Source organism: Mustela putorius, unplaced genomic scaffold (genome assembly GCF_011764305.1).
Source record: "Mustela putorius furo isolate JIRA1106 unplaced genomic scaffold, ASM1176430v1.1 tig00000129_pilon_pilon_pilon, whole genome shotgun sequence".
In the NCBI taxonomy this organism is placed as follows: Eukaryota; Metazoa; Chordata; class Mammalia; order Carnivora; family Mustelidae; genus Mustela; species Mustela putorius.
In genome coordinates this window covers 39,988,879-40,009,411 of record NW_025421290.1, presented here as the reverse complement: position 1 = coordinate 40,009,411, position 20,533 = coordinate 39,988,879, and the positions used below count along the sequence as shown (strand labels likewise).

At 40.9% G+C, this 20,533-nt stretch overlaps 2 protein-coding genes across 7 annotated transcripts in view; both read left to right on the top strand.

Annotated features, from left to right (window-relative positions):
• The window catches only part of RBM25 (RNA binding motif protein 25), a 56,654-nt gene extending 54,676 nt beyond the window's left edge, over positions 1 to 1,978 (top strand). For both annotated transcript variants that reach the window (XM_045072753.1, XM_045072746.1), the window contains exon 19: positions 1,535 to 1,978. In XM_045072753.1, the coding sequence (XP_044928688.1) occupies positions 1,535 to 1,627 (93 nt within the window). In that variant the 3' untranslated portion in view covers positions 1,628 to 1,978. The remainder of the gene's footprint in view (positions 1 to 1,534) is intronic.
• A 9,576-nt stretch (positions 1,979 to 11,554) lies between these two features.
• PSEN1 (presenilin 1) overlaps positions 11,555 to 20,533 on the top strand; it is a 72,989-nt gene continuing 64,010 nt past the window's right edge. For 2 of the 5 annotated variants that reach the window (XM_004754831.3, XM_004754827.3), the window contains exon 1: positions 11,555 to 11,697. The gene's annotated coding sequence lies outside the window, so the exon portion shown is untranslated. Of the gene's footprint in view, positions 11,698 to 11,944; positions 12,122 to 17,678; positions 17,986 to 20,533 lie in introns of those variants that run through there. The other 3 variants (XM_013057481.2, XM_004754830.3, XM_004754828.3) reach the window with 3 other exon arrangements.

Genomic DNA, 20,533 nt, shown 5'->3' with positions numbered 1-20,533 from the left:
TGACTTAGCCAAGGACACATATCTAATAGGAGGTAGAAGTGCCATTTGAACCCATGTAGTCTGCCCAAGATCTGGTTTGCTTAACTTTTTTTTTTTTTAAGATTTTATTTATTCATTTGAGAGAGAGGGAGCACAAGTTGGGGGGGTGCAGCAGAGGAAGAGGAAGAATCAGGCTCCCTGCTGAACAGCAAGCCTGATGCAGAGCTCAATCCCAGGACCCTGGGATCATGACCTGAGCCCAAGGCAGATGCTTAACCAACTGATTGAGCCACCCAGGCAGCCCCCCCATTTGCTTACCTGCTAACTTAATCTGCTGCTCCAGAGACCTGGCAACACTAGGCCATATTCCATCATAGCAGCGATACCCTGGAGCTCAGTCGTAGCTGCCACCTGTAGAAAGAAACATGCTGTTCATTTTACCTCAGTGTAACTCTGGTATAGAGGCCCAAATCTGCATGTTGTGTGAGGGCAGGAGTAGGGGACAATACAATTCCCCTACCTCATAAATAGATAGGAAGATGATTTAGCAATTTCCCAAGGGGAGAAGACCATATATTTATTCAGTAGCCTCATGTTTTTTTTGGTGATGATAGTATTCACATACTGTTTTTTACTGTATCCCAGAAGCAATGTTATATGCTTTACATATATTCTCACTTAATATTTAATTCAGTGTCATATACGTAATAAGGACTTAATAAGTCACAATTTTAAGGCTGTTTTGGGGGTAGATAAGGTACTCTTAAATAATTATGCAGTTGTATAACTACTTCTGCCTAAATTAGTATTTTTTTTATAACATGTGCTTTCTTGGGCGCCTGGGTGGCTCAGTGGGTTAAGGCCTCTGCTTTCGGCTCAGGTCATGATCCCAGGGTCCTGGGATCGAGTCCCGCATCAGGCTTTCTGCTCAGCAGGGAGCCTGCTTCTCTCTCTGTCTCTCCGCCTGCCTCTCTGCCTGCTTGTGATCTCCATCTGTCAAATAAATAAATAAAATCTTTAAAAAAAATGCTTTCTTTAGGAAATAGTTTTTCTATATATGTATATATGTATTTGTAAAATTGACAGAATGAAAGTTGTATAAAATACTTTGGTGTCAGTATTTAGTAAGCCATGGAATTTGGCTGAATGCATTCTCCCCCATCCCACAATCCTTTTTTGTAATTTTTATTTACTAAATAACATTTTTCACACTAGACCAATTCCTTTTATGTCATTTTATTGAAAGTAAATGATTGTCAATGTATAAAGCCTTTTAAAATACCAGTTACAAGATGTCGGGGTGGCGCAGTGGGTTAAGCGTGACCTTTGGCTCAGGTCATGATCCTCCTGCATCAGTGCTCATTCAGTGGGGAGCCTGCTTCTCCCTCTGCCTGCCACTCCCCTTGCTTGGGTTCGGTCTCTGTCTCTGACAAATAAATAAAATCTTGAACAACGACAGAAAGTGATAAAATACCAGCCACTATTGGGAGATGCTGATGATTGCTTATCTTACATGTGTTACTGGTTTTTTGAGTTTTTTCTTTTTCTTTTCTAGGTACTTGATGAAGAAGCAGAAGTTTTTATAGTCAAAATGTGGAGATTATTGATATATGAAACAGAAGCCAAGAAAATTGGTCTTGTGAAGTAAAACTCTTTTTACATTTAGAGTTCCGTTTCAGATTTCTTCTTCTTTCCCACCCTTCAGAGGACTTGGCTTTTTCTTTGTCTTCAAAGACATTTGTGAGATCTGTAATTTTTTTTTTTTAATGTAGAAAATGTGAATTTTTTTGTCCTCTAATTTGTTGGTGCCCTGTGTACTCCCTTGGTTGTAAAGACATCTGAATCCTGCCTTGGTTTTCTTTATACTCACCAGGTACAAATTACTGGTATGTTTTATAAGCCGCAGCTACTGTACACAGCCTATCTGATATAATCTTGTTCTGCTGATTTATTTCTTGTAAATATTAAAATGACTCCCCAATTCTTTTGCAGAATTGCACTTAATGTTGAACTGTACTGTATAGGAACCTATATGAATAATTTTAATTGAAAGAATATCGATCATAACCTATTACCCTTCCCATCCCTTGATCAAAAATGGCAAGCCCTCCTTGAAGGCATGGAATTTAAAATTAGAATGCTAAGCTTAGCAGACAATCCATTCCCACTGTATCTCTGTATGAATGTGTTCGTGTGAATGTATGTATAAATGTCTTTTCCCTAGTTTTCTTTGGAGGGCTCCTTTTAACATTTCCTTATTGAAGAGTAGAATCGTAAAGGAAACGTGGTGTTGTGCCAACCCAAATGTCTGGGATAATTAGGTTATTAATCTCCCAGAGCATGGTATTCTCTTGTGGCAAGCAATAGTGTGGTGAATGGAACGAAGCTTTCCTGTTGATAGCTGGCTGCTTCAGCCTCTCTTTTTTAAGGGAATGTGAATCATAATGATTTTCCCCTTAATTTCATTGTTCAGAAATGAGGCAGATCCTTAGATTCTGGAGAGCCTTATTAGATGCATTTTTGCACTAATTGGTCCTTAGCTTTATTTTGGTGTACTCCTTTGTTTAAAAACAAAAACAAAAAAAAAACCCCACCCTAATCTGAAAAGCATAAATGAAAAAACTCATTTTTAAAAAACAAAAGGTAAAGTTAGGCAGTACAGACCAGGAAAGTATGAAAAAATACAGTAGGAATTCAGAATGGCAATTTGCAAAGTTTACATCTTATTTTTAAGGATAAAGTAAATCACTTAAGGCAGTTACCAGTAATTTTTTGTTTATAAAGGGTTTATATCTCATGAGTATAAGTGATATAAATGCACGCACACAACCTTTTACCTCTGCTCATCAATGTTTAAAAATGTCTTAGAGACATACATAGGGCTTTCTTTATTGTAGAACAGGACTTCACCAGGGAGCAAAATTACCCAAAAAGCAGTTCTTAACATAAATTAGGTGCAGTTGTGCCCAGGTCTGAATATTTATTTAAAAGAAAGACAAAATTGGGGACGGGGAGTGGAATTGTTAAAAAGCATAATTGAGCTTGAGTTACCAGATTTTTTTTTACATCTTTAAAAGGAATTTGAAACACTGTTCTTAACATTGGACCATGAGGTGGTTCCATTATGTAAATATATCCAATATTAAAACTGTATATATTTGATCTTGGGGACCCATTCTTTCAGAGTCTTGTTAAATAAATGGCAACATGTTGTAATTGTGCAGTGCATACTAGAAACATAACTTGAAGATGTGGGCTTAATTTTTGATGGAGTTGATATTTATGATTATTAGTAACGAAGGTCAAAACGGGCCATTTACCTTACTTCGGGTTGATCATACATTTGTGGAGAATACCCCCTTTTAGTATTCTATCATTTTTAAGTTCTGGTCTGGGAAAATTTTCAGAAAGCTCATGCTCCTTGCCATCTGTAAATTCATTTACTAGCCTTTTCACAAATTGACACCTCCTCCCCCCACTGAGCTTCACAATTCAAGTTCAGGCAATTTATTACTCCCATCTAACTATATTACTGCTTCTAAGGCATCATATTGGGTTTTTTGTTTTTGTTTTTTTAACCAACATTAGCATGAAGATTTATTCAGGTACTTGGTTTCGTCTTCTCCAGCTCTTTCCTGAATGTATTTTAAGGGACCCTTATCTGGAAGTCTTGAGGGCACATAACATATAGGGCATCACACCTCCAGTGAGATTTGTGTCTAGATCCCAAACTCCTGCCTTAACATTTCTGCATCAGAACAGGAATTCTCAGAGCCCTTGGGTTAAAGACCATTTATAATAGTTTCACATCTGCTCAAGACCTGTTTTGCTACCAAGCTTAAAGTTCTAAGGTTTTCAACTTTCTTGTTTTCAGATTTGCATATAATGAACTGGACATACATAAACTGGCATATTCTAACGCCTGGGATAATACACATCAGAAATTTACAATAAATGGCTTGAGCTTTCTGGGTTGTCCTTACTGTTTGCCCATAGATTAATTTCAGTTTGGAAATCTTCATCTATATTGCCCATTCCAATTGTTAAAAAACTGTATGCAAGTCTTGAGAATCATTGCCTTTTTTTTCCCCCCTCTAAAGTTTTATTTATTTGAGCGCAGGAGCAGAGGGAGGGGTTGAAGAAGAGGGAGAAGCAGATACCCTGCTGAGCATGGGACTTGATCTCAGGACGCTGAGATCAGGACATGAGCCCAGTTAACCAACTGAGCCAGTCAGGTGGCCCTTGAGAATCATCCTTGATCTGGCAGTTAGAAAATGAATACACCTTTTCCTCATTTCACCTTATAATTTTAAATATGTACATTTGTTGACAGGAAGAAGGATAAGTTGAAGTTCCTTTCAAACCTCATACACCTGAATCACCTGGGGATCTCCTTAAATGTAGACTGATGCGGGAGGGGTAAATACAGTGGGGCTGGACGTTTTGCATTGCTCACCAGCTTCCAGGCGAAGCCAGTTGCTAGCTGATCCAAGCACTGACTACACTTTGATTAGCAGTTGAACGTATGTACCCAGTGCAGGTTTCCTCTGCTATCCCAAAAGTTGAGTGTCCCTGTGAAACGTTTTGAAAGCTAAAATGGCATAAAGCAAAGCAACAATAACCATTAATTTATATGGGAATTTTGTTTGAGTTCTCCCTCACCAAAAAATAATCTCTCCCAGGTTTACCTGGTACCTTAGAATACATCTTGCTAACAGGTGCACAAAATAAATCGAGATAAAGCACAGATGCTCACAGACCTAGTTCAAAGCTGTGGTTGCTTGATGCTGAATACAGTCCCCGGGAAGGGACTTGCTGGCACCCCTAGATGCATGCATGGGCTGTGTGCTGCTTTTATAAGGGCTTGCTGCAAGACAAGCCGTTTTCGCTATATTTTCCTTTCCTTTTCGTAAAAGTGAAATTCCTCTTCAGATTTTCTTTTGGTTAGCAAAACCAGGTGCTACTGTAGGTTTTTCATAAAAGTGAAGTAACTTGACTTCTGAAAAGCCAGGGAATCCCATATTAGTATTTTATCCTAACATACTACACAAATGCGGCTCAGTTTTCTTTTTAAGTAGATTATAAAGGGAGCATTTTTTTTTTTTAAAGATTTTATTTATTTGTCAGAGAGAGAGAGAGGGAGTGAGAGCGAGCACAGGCAGACAGAGTGGCAGGCAGAGACAGAGGGAGAAGCAGGCTCCCTGCCGAGTAAGGAGCCCGATGTGGGACTTGATCCCAGGACACTGGGATCATGACCTGAGCCGAAGGCAGCTGCTTAACCAACTGAGCCACCCAGGCTTCCCAAAGAGAGCACTTTTTGAGACAAATAGATGCATAATATGTATGTTCAGGAATATACGGCAGTCCTCGAAAAAAGTGCTTAAGAACAACTCTTAATGTTCTAGGCTTTATTCCCAGCCAGTACCAGAGCCATTTTCTCCTTAGAGAACTCTGTTTTTACTTATTCTGGATCTTACCATAGCACTTCTCTATGAGGTGGAGGCTAGTGATGATTTTGTGGAGTGCTGTTTCAGGTACTAATCAGGCACAAATGCTAGATACAGTGGACAAGTGGAGAAACTGCTTGGAAGTCAAATTGAACTAAGCACATTTTCTTTTATATGAAGTAAAGAAGTGATATTGTTAATAAGTAGTATGTATATGAGGCCTATTTACCCTTTTTCTGATGAGCTCTATAAATGTTTCCACTTTTAACGCAAAAAGTGCTGAAAGGTTTTATGTCAAAATGGTTACAGATATTTTCAGGACATATTTCAGCTGCCTTTTAACAGTCCAATATTAAGAAGTCCTATATTGCTCAGCAAAAGATGATGAAATTGATGTCTGAATGTCCCGGATATAAGGCTATGAGAAAGAATCCTGAATAGGCAAAGGAACACTTAGTCTGGGTGTCAGGAAGAAAACTGGGAAATTCATATATTTCAAACCCAGGAACTATTACTATAGCATTTATACTATAGACCAAAGTAAGCTTATAATTTTTTGATAAATGGTAGATTCTTTTGAACTGTGATTATGTTGAATTATTTTATTTTTTAGGTTTTATTTATTTACTTGACACAGAGACAGCAAGAGAGGGAATGCAAGCAAGGTCAATGGGAGAGCAAGAAGACGGCTTCCCGCTGAGCAGGGAGCCCGATGCGGGGTTTGATCGACCCTGGGATCATGACCTGAGCCGAAGGCAGACACTTAATGACTGAGCTATACCCAGGCACCCCTGATTATGTTGAATTATTGAAATGATTTGTTTGCACGAGTGCTTACATTTTCATCTTTATTTGATAGGATTTTTGCCTTTGATTTTACCACTTGTCTTGTATGAAGGCCAAATTAGGAATAGCAATCTAAAATCCCCAGGAATGAAAAATTTCTATAAGCAAAAGTAAGTAAAAGTTCTTTGCAAGCCATGTTGTTTTCATTAAATGACACTCCCAAGTATGCCTGCTGTGCCCCTTCCCATAGGAGTTGGATTTATGATCTAGCTTCTCATGCCCAGAGTGGCAGCTGAATTGTTAACAGGTAGCCCCTCTGTTTTTTTGTGTAATTTTTTTTAGCCATTGAAGCACTTCATATGCGGCATTCATCTTAAATGCTAGGTAGAGGGATAGACATAAGACAAGATTCCTCTAATAGCTCTGATAGTCTAATAATGGTGGAGGAATCATGATAGGAATACTAATAGACATAAAGTACTATACCAACCGTCAAACTTGATTGTGCTAATTTGATAGTCAAGCAGGAAGGGACAGTAGGAAGATTCTCAGCAGAGGCAGTAATACCTAGAAGGGAACTTAGAGGTCACATTTATCTACCCAAAGCAACACTAGTATAGTGTTCTTGACAGGTGGGTGTCTGGAAGCCTATACATACATTGGATTCTAATTCATGGTCTAGCTCTGTGCTCCTCAAGGTTTTAAGTTTGTTAAATAATTTTGAAATTCAGTTCTTCAAACACACATAAGCATATTTCAAATGTTTAGATGTCATGTGACTAAGAAAATCCAGTTTTTTTTTTTTTTTTAATTGCAATAAAGTTGAGGTGCTCTACAGCCAAATATAGCCAGTGCCTAGCAATACTATATGGACATTGCAAATTATAGAACATAATTGTGTTTGGGGCGCCTGGCTGGCACAGTTGGTAGAGCATGTGACTCTTCATCTACTTCAGGGTCGTGAGTTCAAATCCCACATTGGGTATAGAGATTACTTAAAAATTAAAAATTTAAAATTTTAAAAATTTAAAAATTTAAAATTTTAAAAATTTAAAAATTAAAAAAATTATTATGGTTTCAGAAAGCTGTTATTGGACAGGTCTGGTCTAGATGTTGATATCAACCCAAGGGGAGAGGAAGTGCTTGTTTATAAAATCTCATGGGAAGCACTTTTAGTAAATCTTCATTGAAGCAAAAATTATTAGGTGTGAATTTAAAAATAGTGCTAAACAACTATTTTTCCTGTTTTTTTTTTAATAACAAAAAGAAAAACCAGTGAACACTTTACATTGTAGAATCCAAAAACCGAAGGTTCATTTCTTTACTGTCATACTAGGAAGTACACTGTACCAAATAGATTGGATTGTTACTGTAGAGATTGCATTGTTACTAATTGTTACTATAGAAAGCTATAAAAGTTTCATTTTCAAGTATTTTATTGAGGCACTTTTTTTTAGAAAGGAGGGCACAAGTTCTTGGTTAAGGAGGAAATTAGAATTTAATAAAACACTGACAAGCAGAACTGAAAGCTAAAAATATAAGATAGCTAACCCTTAAGTCCAAGTCTAAGAGAATCCTTGCAAAGAATAAGAACGAAGTGAAAAATGATAAGATAGTGGCCAAGCACCAAACTCTGATGACAGTATTTATGGTCATCGTTCAATTCTTTATTCCTGTAAGAAACAGGGCAGTGACATCATGTATAAATAAGTGCAGGGGTATCGGTTGGTAGAGCTTGTGACTCTTGGTCTCAGGGTCGTGAGTTCAAGCCCGAAGGTAGCAGAGTTTAAAAGAAGGTAGACTGCTTTTACGTGGGAAGTGTTGAGTTGCACTGATTTGGAATCAAGTGTAAATAACTGGCCTTGGTTCTCTGATTGACCAGGTCTCAACTTCACATACTAGTGACTAGTGACTGAGTTAGCCTTAGTCTCTGACAGCCTCTCTCCCCCCACCAAGTGGTTCTAACAGGTCTGGCACTCTGGATTTCCCATCTGCTTCATCTATCACCACTTAGTATTGGCTTCTGCCACCATTTATTTTGTTTTGTTTCTCCATTCCTGCTCCCAAGTCACAAACACTTTTGGGAAGATAAAAATGCACCACTACACGTATTTTGGACCTTGAGTGCTGTTCTTGAGTGGTGTACTTTGCATTCTTTTACTGAACCCCAGCTCCTTTCCACACATTCTAGCTTTTATCTTTGAACCTCCAGAGCTATATAGTGGTTGTAGAAAAAATATTCACTGAATGAGTAAAAGTCCTTTGATTCTCCCTACCCCCAGCAAGTAAGTCTCAAGTTTAACAACCTTACTTTAAAAATGTCATTAGGTGAAATGCCTGGGTGGCTCAGTAGGTTGGGTGTCTGCCTTCCACTTGGGTCCTGGAATCGGGTCCCACATCAGGCTCCTTGCTTGGGGGGCCTGCTTTTTCCCTCTGCTCCTCCGCCTATTCATGCTTTCTTTCTGACAAATGGATAAATTCTTTAAAAAAAAAAAATAATGTCATTAGGCATACTCTCCAGTCCTAGCTTTCCACTTTATGGTGACATGCCTCTTAAAACTTTGCTTTCTATAGTTAATGATAGCTAACTCCATCCATCCTATCCAGAAGACCTCCCCATTCCACTGGCTCTGGTTTCTAACTTTCAGTTTCTTGATCCTTGCTCAAGTATTTTCTTATCTTCATTCTTTTTTTTTTTTTTTAAGATTTTATTTATTTATTTGACAGAGATCACAAGTAGGCAGAGAGGCAGGCAGAGAGAGAGAGGAGGAAGCAGGCCCCCTGCTGAGCAGAGAGCCCGATGCGGGCCTCGATCCCAGGACCCTGAGATCATGACCTGAGCCGAAGGCAGCGGCTTAACCCACTGAGCCACCCAGGCGCCCCTCTTACCTTCATTCTTCAGTCGGGACTAAAGAACACAAAAACAGCCTTGGATCCTATCTGCTTTCCACTACTTTATTGAGATTCCACAACGAGTAGCTTATAGTTACATGTGCCTTCCAAATGCCTCTAGTCTCAAATGTTTGTATGACCATTCCACTGATGACTGGTGAGGGCCTAAAGTAGATGCTGTGACCTTGTGAGAGGTTCAACCCTAGCTTAAGGGTCCACCATGGACATTTGCTGTTTGGTGTCTAGGATATTACTTTTGTCCTGGTCTTAAATCTGTGTCTCTCCCAGTGTCTTTGCTGGCTCTTCCTCAGCAAATCCTGAGTATTTGCATTTATTTTAATTAGAAAATTTTTAATTTTTTTCTTTTAAGATTTATTTGTGCCTGGGTACCTAGGTGGCTCAGTTGGTTATGTAACTGACTAATGATTTTGGCTCAGGTCATGATCTCAGGGTCCTGAGATCAATCCTGCTCTAGAGTCCAGATTCCAATTTCTGCTTGAGATTTTGCTTTGAGACTCCCTCTGCTCCTCCCCACCCTTTCTCAAATAAATAAATAAAATCTTCAAAAAAAAAATCTTTTTTTTTTTTTAAAGATTTTATTTATTTATTTGACAGAGGGAGATCACAAGTAGGTAGAGAGGCAGTCAGAGAGAGAGAGGAGGAGGAAACAGGCTCCCCGCCGAGCAGAGAGCCCGATGCGGGACTCGATCCCAGGACCCTGAGATCATGACCTGAGCCGAAGGCAGTGGCTTAACCCACTGAGCCACCCAGGCGCCCTTCAAAAAAAAAATCTATTCAAGTAATCTCTACACCCAACATGGGGCTCAAACCCATGACCTGGAGATCAAGAGAGTCACCTGCTCCACAGATGCCCCAAAGGTGTTTGAATTTCTAAGAAGAGAAGACAAAGCAAAAACTGGTGGAAAAGTTATCTGTAGTGCAGTGACTTAAAGTCACTGGTTGCTTTTTTTAATCACCTTTGTTTACTTTTTGCAGGAATGTGTTCTGACATAGTTGTATTTATACATATACATACATCTTGTGTCTTTTTAACCTAACAGAATAAGAATGTTACAACCTTCATAATTTTAATAACATTCTGTGAAGTGGATGAATAATTTATTGTAGGATGTTTAGCTTTCCAATTTTTGTTATAAATACTTCATGAATATCTTTGCACAAATATTTTGTATTGAGATTGTATCTAGAAATAGTTCACCAGAATTTTTAAGACTCTGCTGCCGTTACCGGGTTGTATTCAAAGAGATTGAGTCAGTTCACAAATAGATGGGATTTAGCTATGCATGTTTGACGAATGTATTTAACTGTTTCATGTGCTAGACACTTCGCAGCACTTGTAATATAGAAGTGAACAAATAGGGAAAATAAAATCTTACCCCTGTGAAATTTAAGGAGGGAAGGGGAAATGAGCACTTTAAAAAATATCTTCACAGTGGGCTGTCAACATTTCTATTCCCCCAACTTATCTTTTCCCTGTTAATGGAAAAAACTACTGATGTTCTTAAATATGAAGCATGTAAAACCTGTTTAAATCTGTTCATGTACTGGGTTAGGAGAGGAGGGAAGGACTGGGGACTGGTGCTGCAGGAATATGAGAGGCTGGCTATCTTGGCGGAGGGATTTAAAAGAAAAAGATCATTTGGGCAGATGCCATCCATCATTGATTTCATTGTCAGTTTTCTGTTACCTGTGAATTTGAACATTTCTCCATTCTTCAGCTTTGGTTTTACATGATTGTATTAATTGTTTACTTTTAGCTTTCTGATGAGTGTGCTATCTTAAGTTAGTTACTGGTACTGTCTTTACCGCAATTTGGACGGAAAGCTGGCAGGTGCGGAAATTAAGTGATCGTTGAGTGTAATTCACTGTGTACCAGTTACTCTGGTTTGGGGATTTCAAAAATAAGACACATATGCTCTCTGGAAGCGTATCATCTAAGATCTTAAACCTGGAGCCTAAGAATCCTGGGCTATGCTTGTTTCAAATGCAGTTTCTCAGGTTCCTGCCCCCCCGCCATAAGTTTTGATTCATTGGGTAGGATGTGAAGAGCACAGGTATTGGTAATTTTAAATCAGTCCTCATGACTGTCGTGCAGCTGATTTGCAGTGATAAACATTACAAATAGGTAGTAATAGATAAATGTTAGATTTGAGATGTCATCACTTGTAGGCCGGAAGAAGCAACGCAGGGCCTAGGTGACGTAGAAACTTTGGTCCTCAGCTCGAGAGCAGTCTCGAATCCCAGGCGATTTCAAACTCACACTAGCACTCTGGGCAAGTTCGTCTAGGTCCCGGGGCCGCTCGACAGCGTTTGCCCCTCAATCTGCGCGCGCCACCGGAAGCTCCACCCTCTTTACCGAGGTCCAGCCCCCTACGCCAGTGTGTCCCGCCCCTCCCCCGGCCGACCGCCAACGACGCCAGAGCCGGAAATGACGACATCAGCGAAGCTTTTTGGGCGGGGCCTGGGCCGGGCAGCTTTAGAGGCCGCGATTTCACATCGGAAACAAAACAGCGGCTGCTCGGGAAGGAGGTTTCCCTGCGAGCGGCGGGTGGCGGCGGCAAGGGAGGAGTAGGTGCGTAATGGGGAGTTGGGGGAGAGGGGAAGGCGTCCCTCACTCGGTGTGTACACGCGCGGTCGCGGGTAGGGCCCGGCCCTTTGTCGCCGCCCGGGCCGCGCAGCTGGTGTCCTCGAGGATGAGGAGCGGGGCGCGGCCGGGCGGACACGGAGGAACCCCGTGTGGGGAACGAGCAGGGGCGGCCCGTTTCTCCGGCTCCGGGCGCCGCGCGCGATCAGGTTAGAGAGCGATTCCTCTCCGGAGGCTGGGTCCGGAAGTGCTGGTTTCCCGAAGACGTTTCAGGACGCAGGTGCCGGGGGCCGGGACTGACTGTCTTGACTGGAGCGGAGCCGGAGAAAGAGGAAGCGCCTTGCCCTGGGTCTGGTTGAGCAACTGGTGAAACTCCGCGCCTCTTGCCCTGAGTGTGTCCTTGTCCGAGGAAGTGAGTGGTGCTCAGGGCTAAGTCCCTTATGGCTTATGTTCGCGGCGGAGAATAGGGTCTGATGCTTTTGCCTTGGTTGGGACTGTCGCGAGGCATGATGTTCAGTGCTTTGCATGTGTCTTAGATATTTGCGTTTTCTTCCCGCTCAGGTTCTTTTCAAATAAATAATCTTCTATTGTAGGAGACTAATTTAATAAATTTAAAAGCATTTGCTGCCTGCTTTGGACAAGCTGGATATAGTATTCGGGGTTTACTCTGGGAGATAAGAATAGGGTGCAAAAAACTATGTATGTATAATGACAATATGACAGAGCAGACTGTAAAGCTCGCAACATTTTTTGACGTTTAAGGCAGGTAGAGATCACACCTGGTCAGGGAATCTTATTGGAATTATCTTTTACAGTGGAAAGGTTTTCACCCCTGGCGTGGAAGTGGATAGGGCATCATAATCAGAGGATGTATTACAAACAGGGACCCTCTGAATCACAAGCGTCCAGTAGTAGATTGGAGCTAGTTGCATTTGACTAATTTCAGTCACCTGCAAAAGCCTATTTTACTTCTTAATTCATTTGCAGAGTTCAGCCAACTTAAGGTTCCTCCCTGCGCCATCTAATAAATGCTCAACTACAAGAAAAGGATCCTACTTACTGAGTATATGGATTCCTTCCCGCCCCATCTCCCCTCCTCCCAGTAGGTAACAAGTGGCTTCTATCCTCTGGTTTTCCATTCTGTTCCTGGTCCTTAGGTAGACAGTTCCCACAATTCTGGGTATACTTTGTACTGAATGGATGTGATTTATTGCCGAATTTTAAGTAAATGGCTGCAACTAGTTGTAGACTGCTGCATGAGTTCCCATGTCGGGGGAACCGGAGGAGTGAAGTTGATCTCTGAAAACCACCCTAGCAGGAAAATATAGCATTTTTCTGTTGCCATAGCATATGTGGTCCTCTTCTCTCAGATGCAGGCTCTCTCTGCTCCTGCTTTCCCACAAATACTGCATATCATAGGGGAGCCTTTTTACAACATATTCTGAAAAATCTTTAAAAAAACTCTAATCCAGGGCGCCTGGGTGGCTCAGTGGGTTAAGCCGCTGCCTTCGGCTCAGGTCATGATCTCAGGGTCATGGGATCGAGTCCCACATCGGGGCTCTCTGCTCAGCAGGGAGCCTGCTTCCCTTCCTCTCTCTCTGCCTGCCTCTCTGCCTACTAGTGATCTCTCTCTGTCAAATAAATAAAATCCTTAAAAAAAAAAAACCCTCTAATCTTACTTCTCCTTCATGTGATAGATGTTAGGCAGATACGGAAGGTGTGTTAAGAGTGGGGCTGTTGTGCTCAGAACTTTAGGCACATTAATCTGATAGTGGGGGCTAGAATGGATGAGAGAATTGAGGTGACTTTTACATAATGCAGGTGAAATAAGATGAGAGTTTGTTCTTTGGTGATGACAGAGGCTTAGGAGAAAAAAACGAGGTACCTGGGTGGCTCAGTTGGTTAAGTGTCTGCCTTCCGTTCAGGTCATGATCCCGGGTCCTGGGATTGAGCCCTATAGCCAGGCTCCCTACTTAATGGGGAGTCTGCTTTTTCCTCTTCCAAGCTCCCCCACCCCTGCTCATGCTCTCTCTCTCTCTCTCCCCTTCCCCCCATAAATAAATAAATAAATAAATAAAATCTTAATAAAAACAGGAAAACCAGGAACAGGACATGGCAGCTAATTGAAAAGCAAGGGCTAAACTGTAGAGCTGGCTAGAAGGCTTTAAGTTTGAGGAATGGTAGAGATGATTGTAGAAATAAGGAAGTTAGAAGCAAAGAACTAAGTCTAGAAAGGAAGATGATGAAGTGGTTTGGAAGTATCACTTTTGAATTGCCAGCATGTGAAGCTGTCTTATGGACAGGCCTGGAACTGTAAATAAGTAATTTAAATAGACTTACTAGTTGATGTTGGAGCAGTGGAGGAGATGCCTACTGAAAGGAAGGAAATAAAGAGGCCCAGGCAGACCACGTACAGAGACGGAGTGGGAGAAGGGTGAGAGGGACTGGCTAAGGAGAATTAGTGATGGGAAGAAAACCTCCATAGTGCAGTGTCAGAGGCTCAGGAAGGAAGGGAAGCTTTGGGAAGACTGTCAGGGAGTTTTAGTATCTGGGTGGGTATAGCTGAAAGAGTTGACGATTTAGAGCAGCACTGTCTGGTAGAAACTGTGTCAGTGGGCCACCTGGATAGCTCAGTCGGTTAAGCATCTGCGTTGGGCCCAGGTCATGATCTCAGGGTCCTGGGATCAAGCTCTGCATTAGGCTCCCCCTGCTCAACGAGGAGTCTGCTTCTCCATCTATTCCCCCCTCCCTCGGTTCATGCTTGCTTTCTCTCTCTCAAAAATAAATAAAGTCTTAAAAAAATAAATAAATAAAACTGTGTGAGCTACAAATGTTAATTTAAAACTTTTTCATAAAAAAGTTTTATGAAGGTAGGAAATAGATAAAATTAATTTGAATAATATAATTTATGTAGCCCAGTACGTATAAAATATTTTAAAATTAATTAATTAATTAATTGATTTTTGAGAGAGCAAGAGTGAAAGCGCACGGGCAAGGGGAGGAGCAGAGGAAGAAGGATGTGCAGACTCCTCGCTAAGTGGGGAGCCCAGCTGTGGGGCACGATCTCACAATCCTGAGATCATGACAGCTGAAATCAGGAGTTCAGAGCTCGATTGACCGAGCCACCCAGGCACCCTACATCTAAAATATTTCTTTTACTTTTTTTTTTTTTTAAAGATTTTATTTATTTGAGAGAGAAAGAGCACAGAGAGAGAGAGTGAGATAGAGAAGCAGACTTTTCGCTGAGCAGGAAGCCCAATGTGGGACTCCATCCCAGGACCCTGGGATCATGACCTGAGCCAAAGCTAGGTACTTAACACCCAGGCACTCCCATCTAAAATATTTTCATTTCAACATGTAATTAATATAAATATATACTTGTCTGACTCCTCCTCTAGATAGTAAGCTTCTTAAGTAAACAAAAGTATTACCTGCTATTAGCATCCCCAGCACCTATCACAATGTCTGGTTTTGTAGAAAAAACCCAGTAAGTGTTGGTTTTTTAAAGTGTGTTAATATTTGTTTTTTATAGTGCCTTGTACAGTTCCTTAAACTGATCTAAAGCACACAAATGCAAGCATTGCTGAGTATAACCAATGATTTATAAATTAATTAGGTGTGAGTAGTCATGTTTTCTTTAAAGATTAGTTGTATTCGATCCATTTCCACAGCAAATTTGAGACAAACTGGGAGTGATCATACTTTTCATGTAGGCTTATTGAAAGTAAAGGTTTCTTGGGGTGCTTGGGTGGCTCAGTGCGTTAAAGCCTCTGCCTTCGGCTCAGGTCATGATCCCAGGGTCCTGGGATGGAGTCCCACATCAGGCTCTCTGCTCGGCGGGGAGCCTGCTTCCTCCTCTCTCTCTGCCTGCCTCTCTGCCTACTTGCGATCTCTGTCTGTCAAATAAATAAGTAAAATCCTAAAAAACAAAAAAAGTAAAGGTATCTTGGGGAAAGATTCTTTATAATTACTATAAATATTGATAGGACAAGACCATAGTCTCATATTTATAATCATGAAGTCCAAAAGCAGCTGAAAAAACTGAAAGGCTTTTTGTAATTCATTTGACAGAAAACTCTAACCTGAACCTATTTTTGCAATTTAAGATTATTTATATGTTTCACTGTATACTTATTAAGGTGTTTGATTTTGTAGTTCTATCTATGACCTTGAGAGGGCATTTTAAAACATAGTATTTATACCTTTATAAAATCTGAGAAAAATAGGAATTCTAAAAACAGTCCTGAAGATTTCAGATAAAGAATTTTGGATTTGTATGTCTTTCTTCATTTTCATTGCATCCTCTGAGCTCATGTAACCATTATTATTTTAAAACAGTTACAGTAATTCCAGGTAGCCGACCTCCCCCAAACCCAGTGCCTTAAAGAGTGTTTGTTTTGACTCGGGGCTTTGCTTCAAGGTATAGGACTATGGATCAGCTAGGACAGTTCTGTTTTGCATCTTTTATTCTGGGGCCCAGGTTGAAGGGGCAGTGACTACCCATGGTAAGCTCTTCTCAAGGCGACAGCTGAACTAAAAGAAGTTAAGTCCAACTGTAAAAGCACAGTTCAGGGGGCACCTGGGTGGCTCAGTGGGTTGAGGCCTCTGTCTTCAGCTCAGGTCGTGATCCCAGGGTCTTGTGATTGAGCCCCGAATCAGGTTCTCTACTCTGCGGGAAGCCTGCTTCTCTTCCTCTCTCTCTCTCTGCCTGCCTCTCTACCTACTTGTGATCTCTGTCTGTCAAATAAATAATTAAAATCTTCAAAAAAAAAAAAAAGTGTTAAGCACAGTTCAGGTGTCTGGGTGTGCTACATCGGCTAAGATCCCTTGGACCAAAGCAAGTCAGATGATTGTGCCGAAAGGCATGGGTGGCTAGTAGACTGCACCCACCTTGAAGCCAAAGCAAGTCTCAGAGCCAAGCCCAACATCACTGGAGTGGAGAAATATATTTCTCCGTCAGGGATGCCTGGGGAGGGAGTGAATATTTGCTGAATAATAGTCTAATCTCCCACAGATGGCTCACAGAAGTAGAGTGGGATGGAAGAAAGAAAAAAATCGCCAAATTGATGGATCACTACCCTTGCTCTTTTTAGAGTCTGCCACCTTCACAGAGCCTCTTGTAGGACTGGGGTACTTACTTGCTCCCCAGTCTCTTGAAATTCAGAGTCTTTCCAGCATATATACTGGAAGTTGTAAGTTAATTTCAAATTATTTTTATTTAACTAACTATGAATGCAGTTTGGGGATTGGTTACATTTATTATTGGATGTGAGCTTTTGAAAACTCAAATAGAGGCTCTCCCAGCCCATTCGTGCAGTCAGAACTTGGCTGTCTGTGCAGGAAGAAGCTGTCAAGGTAACACTAAGGCTGATTAAATCAACTTTCATGGAAAAAGAATAAATCACAAGTTCATTTGAAACCTAAGAACCTCTTAGCATCACAATACAAAGATACTTAAACATACTTTTCATGGTTTTCTTTTTAATTTTTATCTATGTATCAGAGAGAGAGTAGGCATGCTTGAGCACAAGGTGGGGGGGGAGTGGTAGGCAGAGGGAGAGCTTTGCTCCTTTGATACTTTTTGAAGTGCTGATGGATAGGTTTTGCAAATTCAGCACATCGAAGCCTTGAGATTATTCATATTCTCCTGGGTTTTTTGTTTGTTTGTTTTAGTTTCTTTGTGTATAATAGAAATTGTAGTTGCCCATCAGAGAAAGATTTCTTTTTCCTTTTATCTTTTATAAAGATTTTATAAAGATCTTTTATCTTTTATAAAGATTTAGCAAGTGTCTTGACAAAAAGGAAATGGATGGCAGTGAATTCAAGGGTTATGCTCTGTCAGTCTCAGAAAATCTTTAGCAGGTGGCCAGAGAGAGAAAACAGCCAACTCTGGTTCTTTCCCTCCCCCCTTTGCAGGCCAGGTCACAAGATCCTCACTTCCCAGCAGCTATCCTTTTTTTTGTTTTCAGGGCAAGAATGCTAAGAATGTTATAAAATCAACGAGTGTCTTTTGCCTTGCCGTGCTGCCTGGACACACAGCCTTCTGGCCTCCTTCATGCAGTCATCAATTGTTTTCAGCTGTTACTGGACCAGAATCAGATCGGGCTTGGCCTGTGCCTTTCTTTGTACCGACAGTGTTTGTTTGTTCCAGGCCTGACTGAAGACCTAGCCCCTGTTACTTGCCTCTGCTTCCTACGAAGCTCCATGTAAAGAGCAGCTCTTCCCTCCCTGGAGGGGAAGGAAAGGATCACCCTGTAGTGTTATGATCTTCAAAGGGTTAGTGGAAAGCACGAGCTTTCTCTAATTGAACTGGAAAAGACGTGGGCTGGGCATCAGAACACCTGGGTTCTGGAACAGATGTCATTTGCCTCATAGTCAAGCACTGCCAGATTCGGTCACCTTTCCTGACCCGCAGTTTTCACGTGTAAATAGAGATGTGCCTTTGAAAATGCTATCAGGATATGCTAAAGTGACCACGGTATTATTGATTTCTTCCAAAATTTGAGAAAACTTCAGTTTGATAACCAGTTTGTGTGGTTTCTTGTAATAGCTGAACAGATCCTGTAAACATAAGGCCTAATAATGGAAACCAAATTAAAATGACCAGATTCTCATTACAACTTATTTTTTTAAATAAATACTAGTTGGGGAGCCTGGGTGGCTCAGTCGGTTAAGCATCTGCCCTCAACTCAGGTCAGGATTCCAGGGTCCTGGGATCGAGCCCTGTTCAGCGGGGAGCCTGCTTTTCCCTCTGCCCCTGCCTGCTGCTCCCCCTACTTGTTCTCTCTCTCTCCATCAAACAGATAAATAAAATCCTATAAATAAATAAATACTAGGACTATATATTGGGAATGCTTTTGACACTTCAGTTTTTAATTTATAGTTAGACCAGTCATTGAAGTTTAAGATCTCATTTACTACTTTTTCAAAGATGTTTACTTCTAAGCAGCAATTTTAGTAGTAGTAAAAATCTTCTTGCTCTCTGTCTGTAAGTACTTTTTTTTCCCTTCCCAGCTCAATTTAACTTAATGCTCGCTGTAAACTAAGAGCAGGGATGGTTTTACACAGAGGCAACATAGCATATTATGTGAGGCTTTACTCTTCGCTCCTTTGCTCACTGGATGTGACCTTGGACAAGCGAGTAGCTTCTATGGGCCGCATTGTTTTCATACGTAAAGTGGGTGAAGCGAATATGATTAGTTATAGAATATAATTAGGGAAGTCCTCTCAGTGTCTGTCTCTGCGTTTTGATATAAATAGACATCCAGTAAACTCCTCCTTAGTCAATGGACAGTCACTTTTCTTCTATTTTATCTGTAAATGTAATATACTGTATTTACTTTTTTTTTCTTTATTTACTTTTTATTTTTACTTGCATGGCCCTTTCTTGCTTCCTTTGCTTGTTTCAGTTGGCTAACACTATCTTATTTGTTATTTTGTTTCTAAGGGATCAAATGCGAATATTAATGACAGATTTCTAAGGGTTTTTCTGTAATAGAGGTGTAGTTCAAATGATACGGTATAGTCTTCAGGGCAGCCAGTAGGAGGAACCAAGTGCAGCTTTTTCTGTTTGCCATCCTATGGCATTTCTGGGTTAGCTGCAGTAGTAGGTACTGTACTAAATATTTTTATGGTAAAGAAGGAATAATATGTGTTCTGTTTGCCATCCATTAATGCTACATCAATATCAAAACTTCAATTAGATCATCGACTTTTATAAGTCTTAGAAGCATAAGGGCGCCTGGGTGGCTCGGTGGGTTGAGGCCTCTGCTTTTGGCTCAGGTCATGGTCCCTGGGTCCTGGGATGGAGCCCTACATCGAGCTCTCTGCTCAGTGGGGAGCCTGCTTCCTCTTGTCTCTCTGCCTGCCTCTCTGCCTGCTTGTGATCTCTGTCTGTCAAGTAAATAAATAAAATCTTAAAAAATTAAATTAAAAATCTTAGAAGCATAAATAAAATGTTTTTAAAAGCGGGGGCGGGGAGGGCACCTAGGTGGCTCAGTTGTTAAGCATCTGCCTTCCAGCTCAGGGAGCCCTGCATCAGGCTCCCTGCTCTACAGAAAGCCCGCTTCTCCCTCCCACTCCGCCTGCTTGTGTTCCCTCACTTGCTGTGTCTCTCTCTGTCAAATAAAGAAATCTTTAAAAAAAAAATTAGAAGCATAAGTCAGAACATTTACTCTCACTCAGTACTATTGTACTTAGAAAATATATTGGTTCTATTGGCATTCCACCTGTCTTTTGGGTAAGGTAATATACATGCTGCCAAGACTCAATATTATTCATTTTAAAAGTTAGGACTAGGGAAACCTGCGTGGTTCAGTTGGTTACGTGTCGCCTTCAGTTCAGGTCATGATCTCAGGGTACTGGGATCGAGTCCTGTGTCCAGCTTCTTGGTCAGTTGGAAGACTGCTTCTCTCTCCGCGTGCCGCTCCCCCTGCTTGTGCTCAGTCTCTCTCTCTCTCTTGCTCTGACATATAAAGAAATAAAATCTTAAGAGAAAAAAAAGTTAGGACCAATGGTATGAATAACTTTAAATAGAGGTTTATGTCTACAGAAATCTCTGAGTATAAAATTGAAGTATATAGCAAGGTACGCATCGTGGGGGTACAGCTCAGTGCATCTTCACAGACTGAAATCCCTGTGTAGCTAGCACTCAGATTGAGAAACAAAACATTACCAGTACCCCCCCACAAAGCTTCCCACATCCCCCTTTGAGCAAACAACCACCATAAAAGTAAGTGTTCTCTATTTGTATTTTTAATTCACTTTATTTTAAAACAAACTTACATTAATTGTGTCTTAGTTAGTATTAATTTGCAATCCCTTG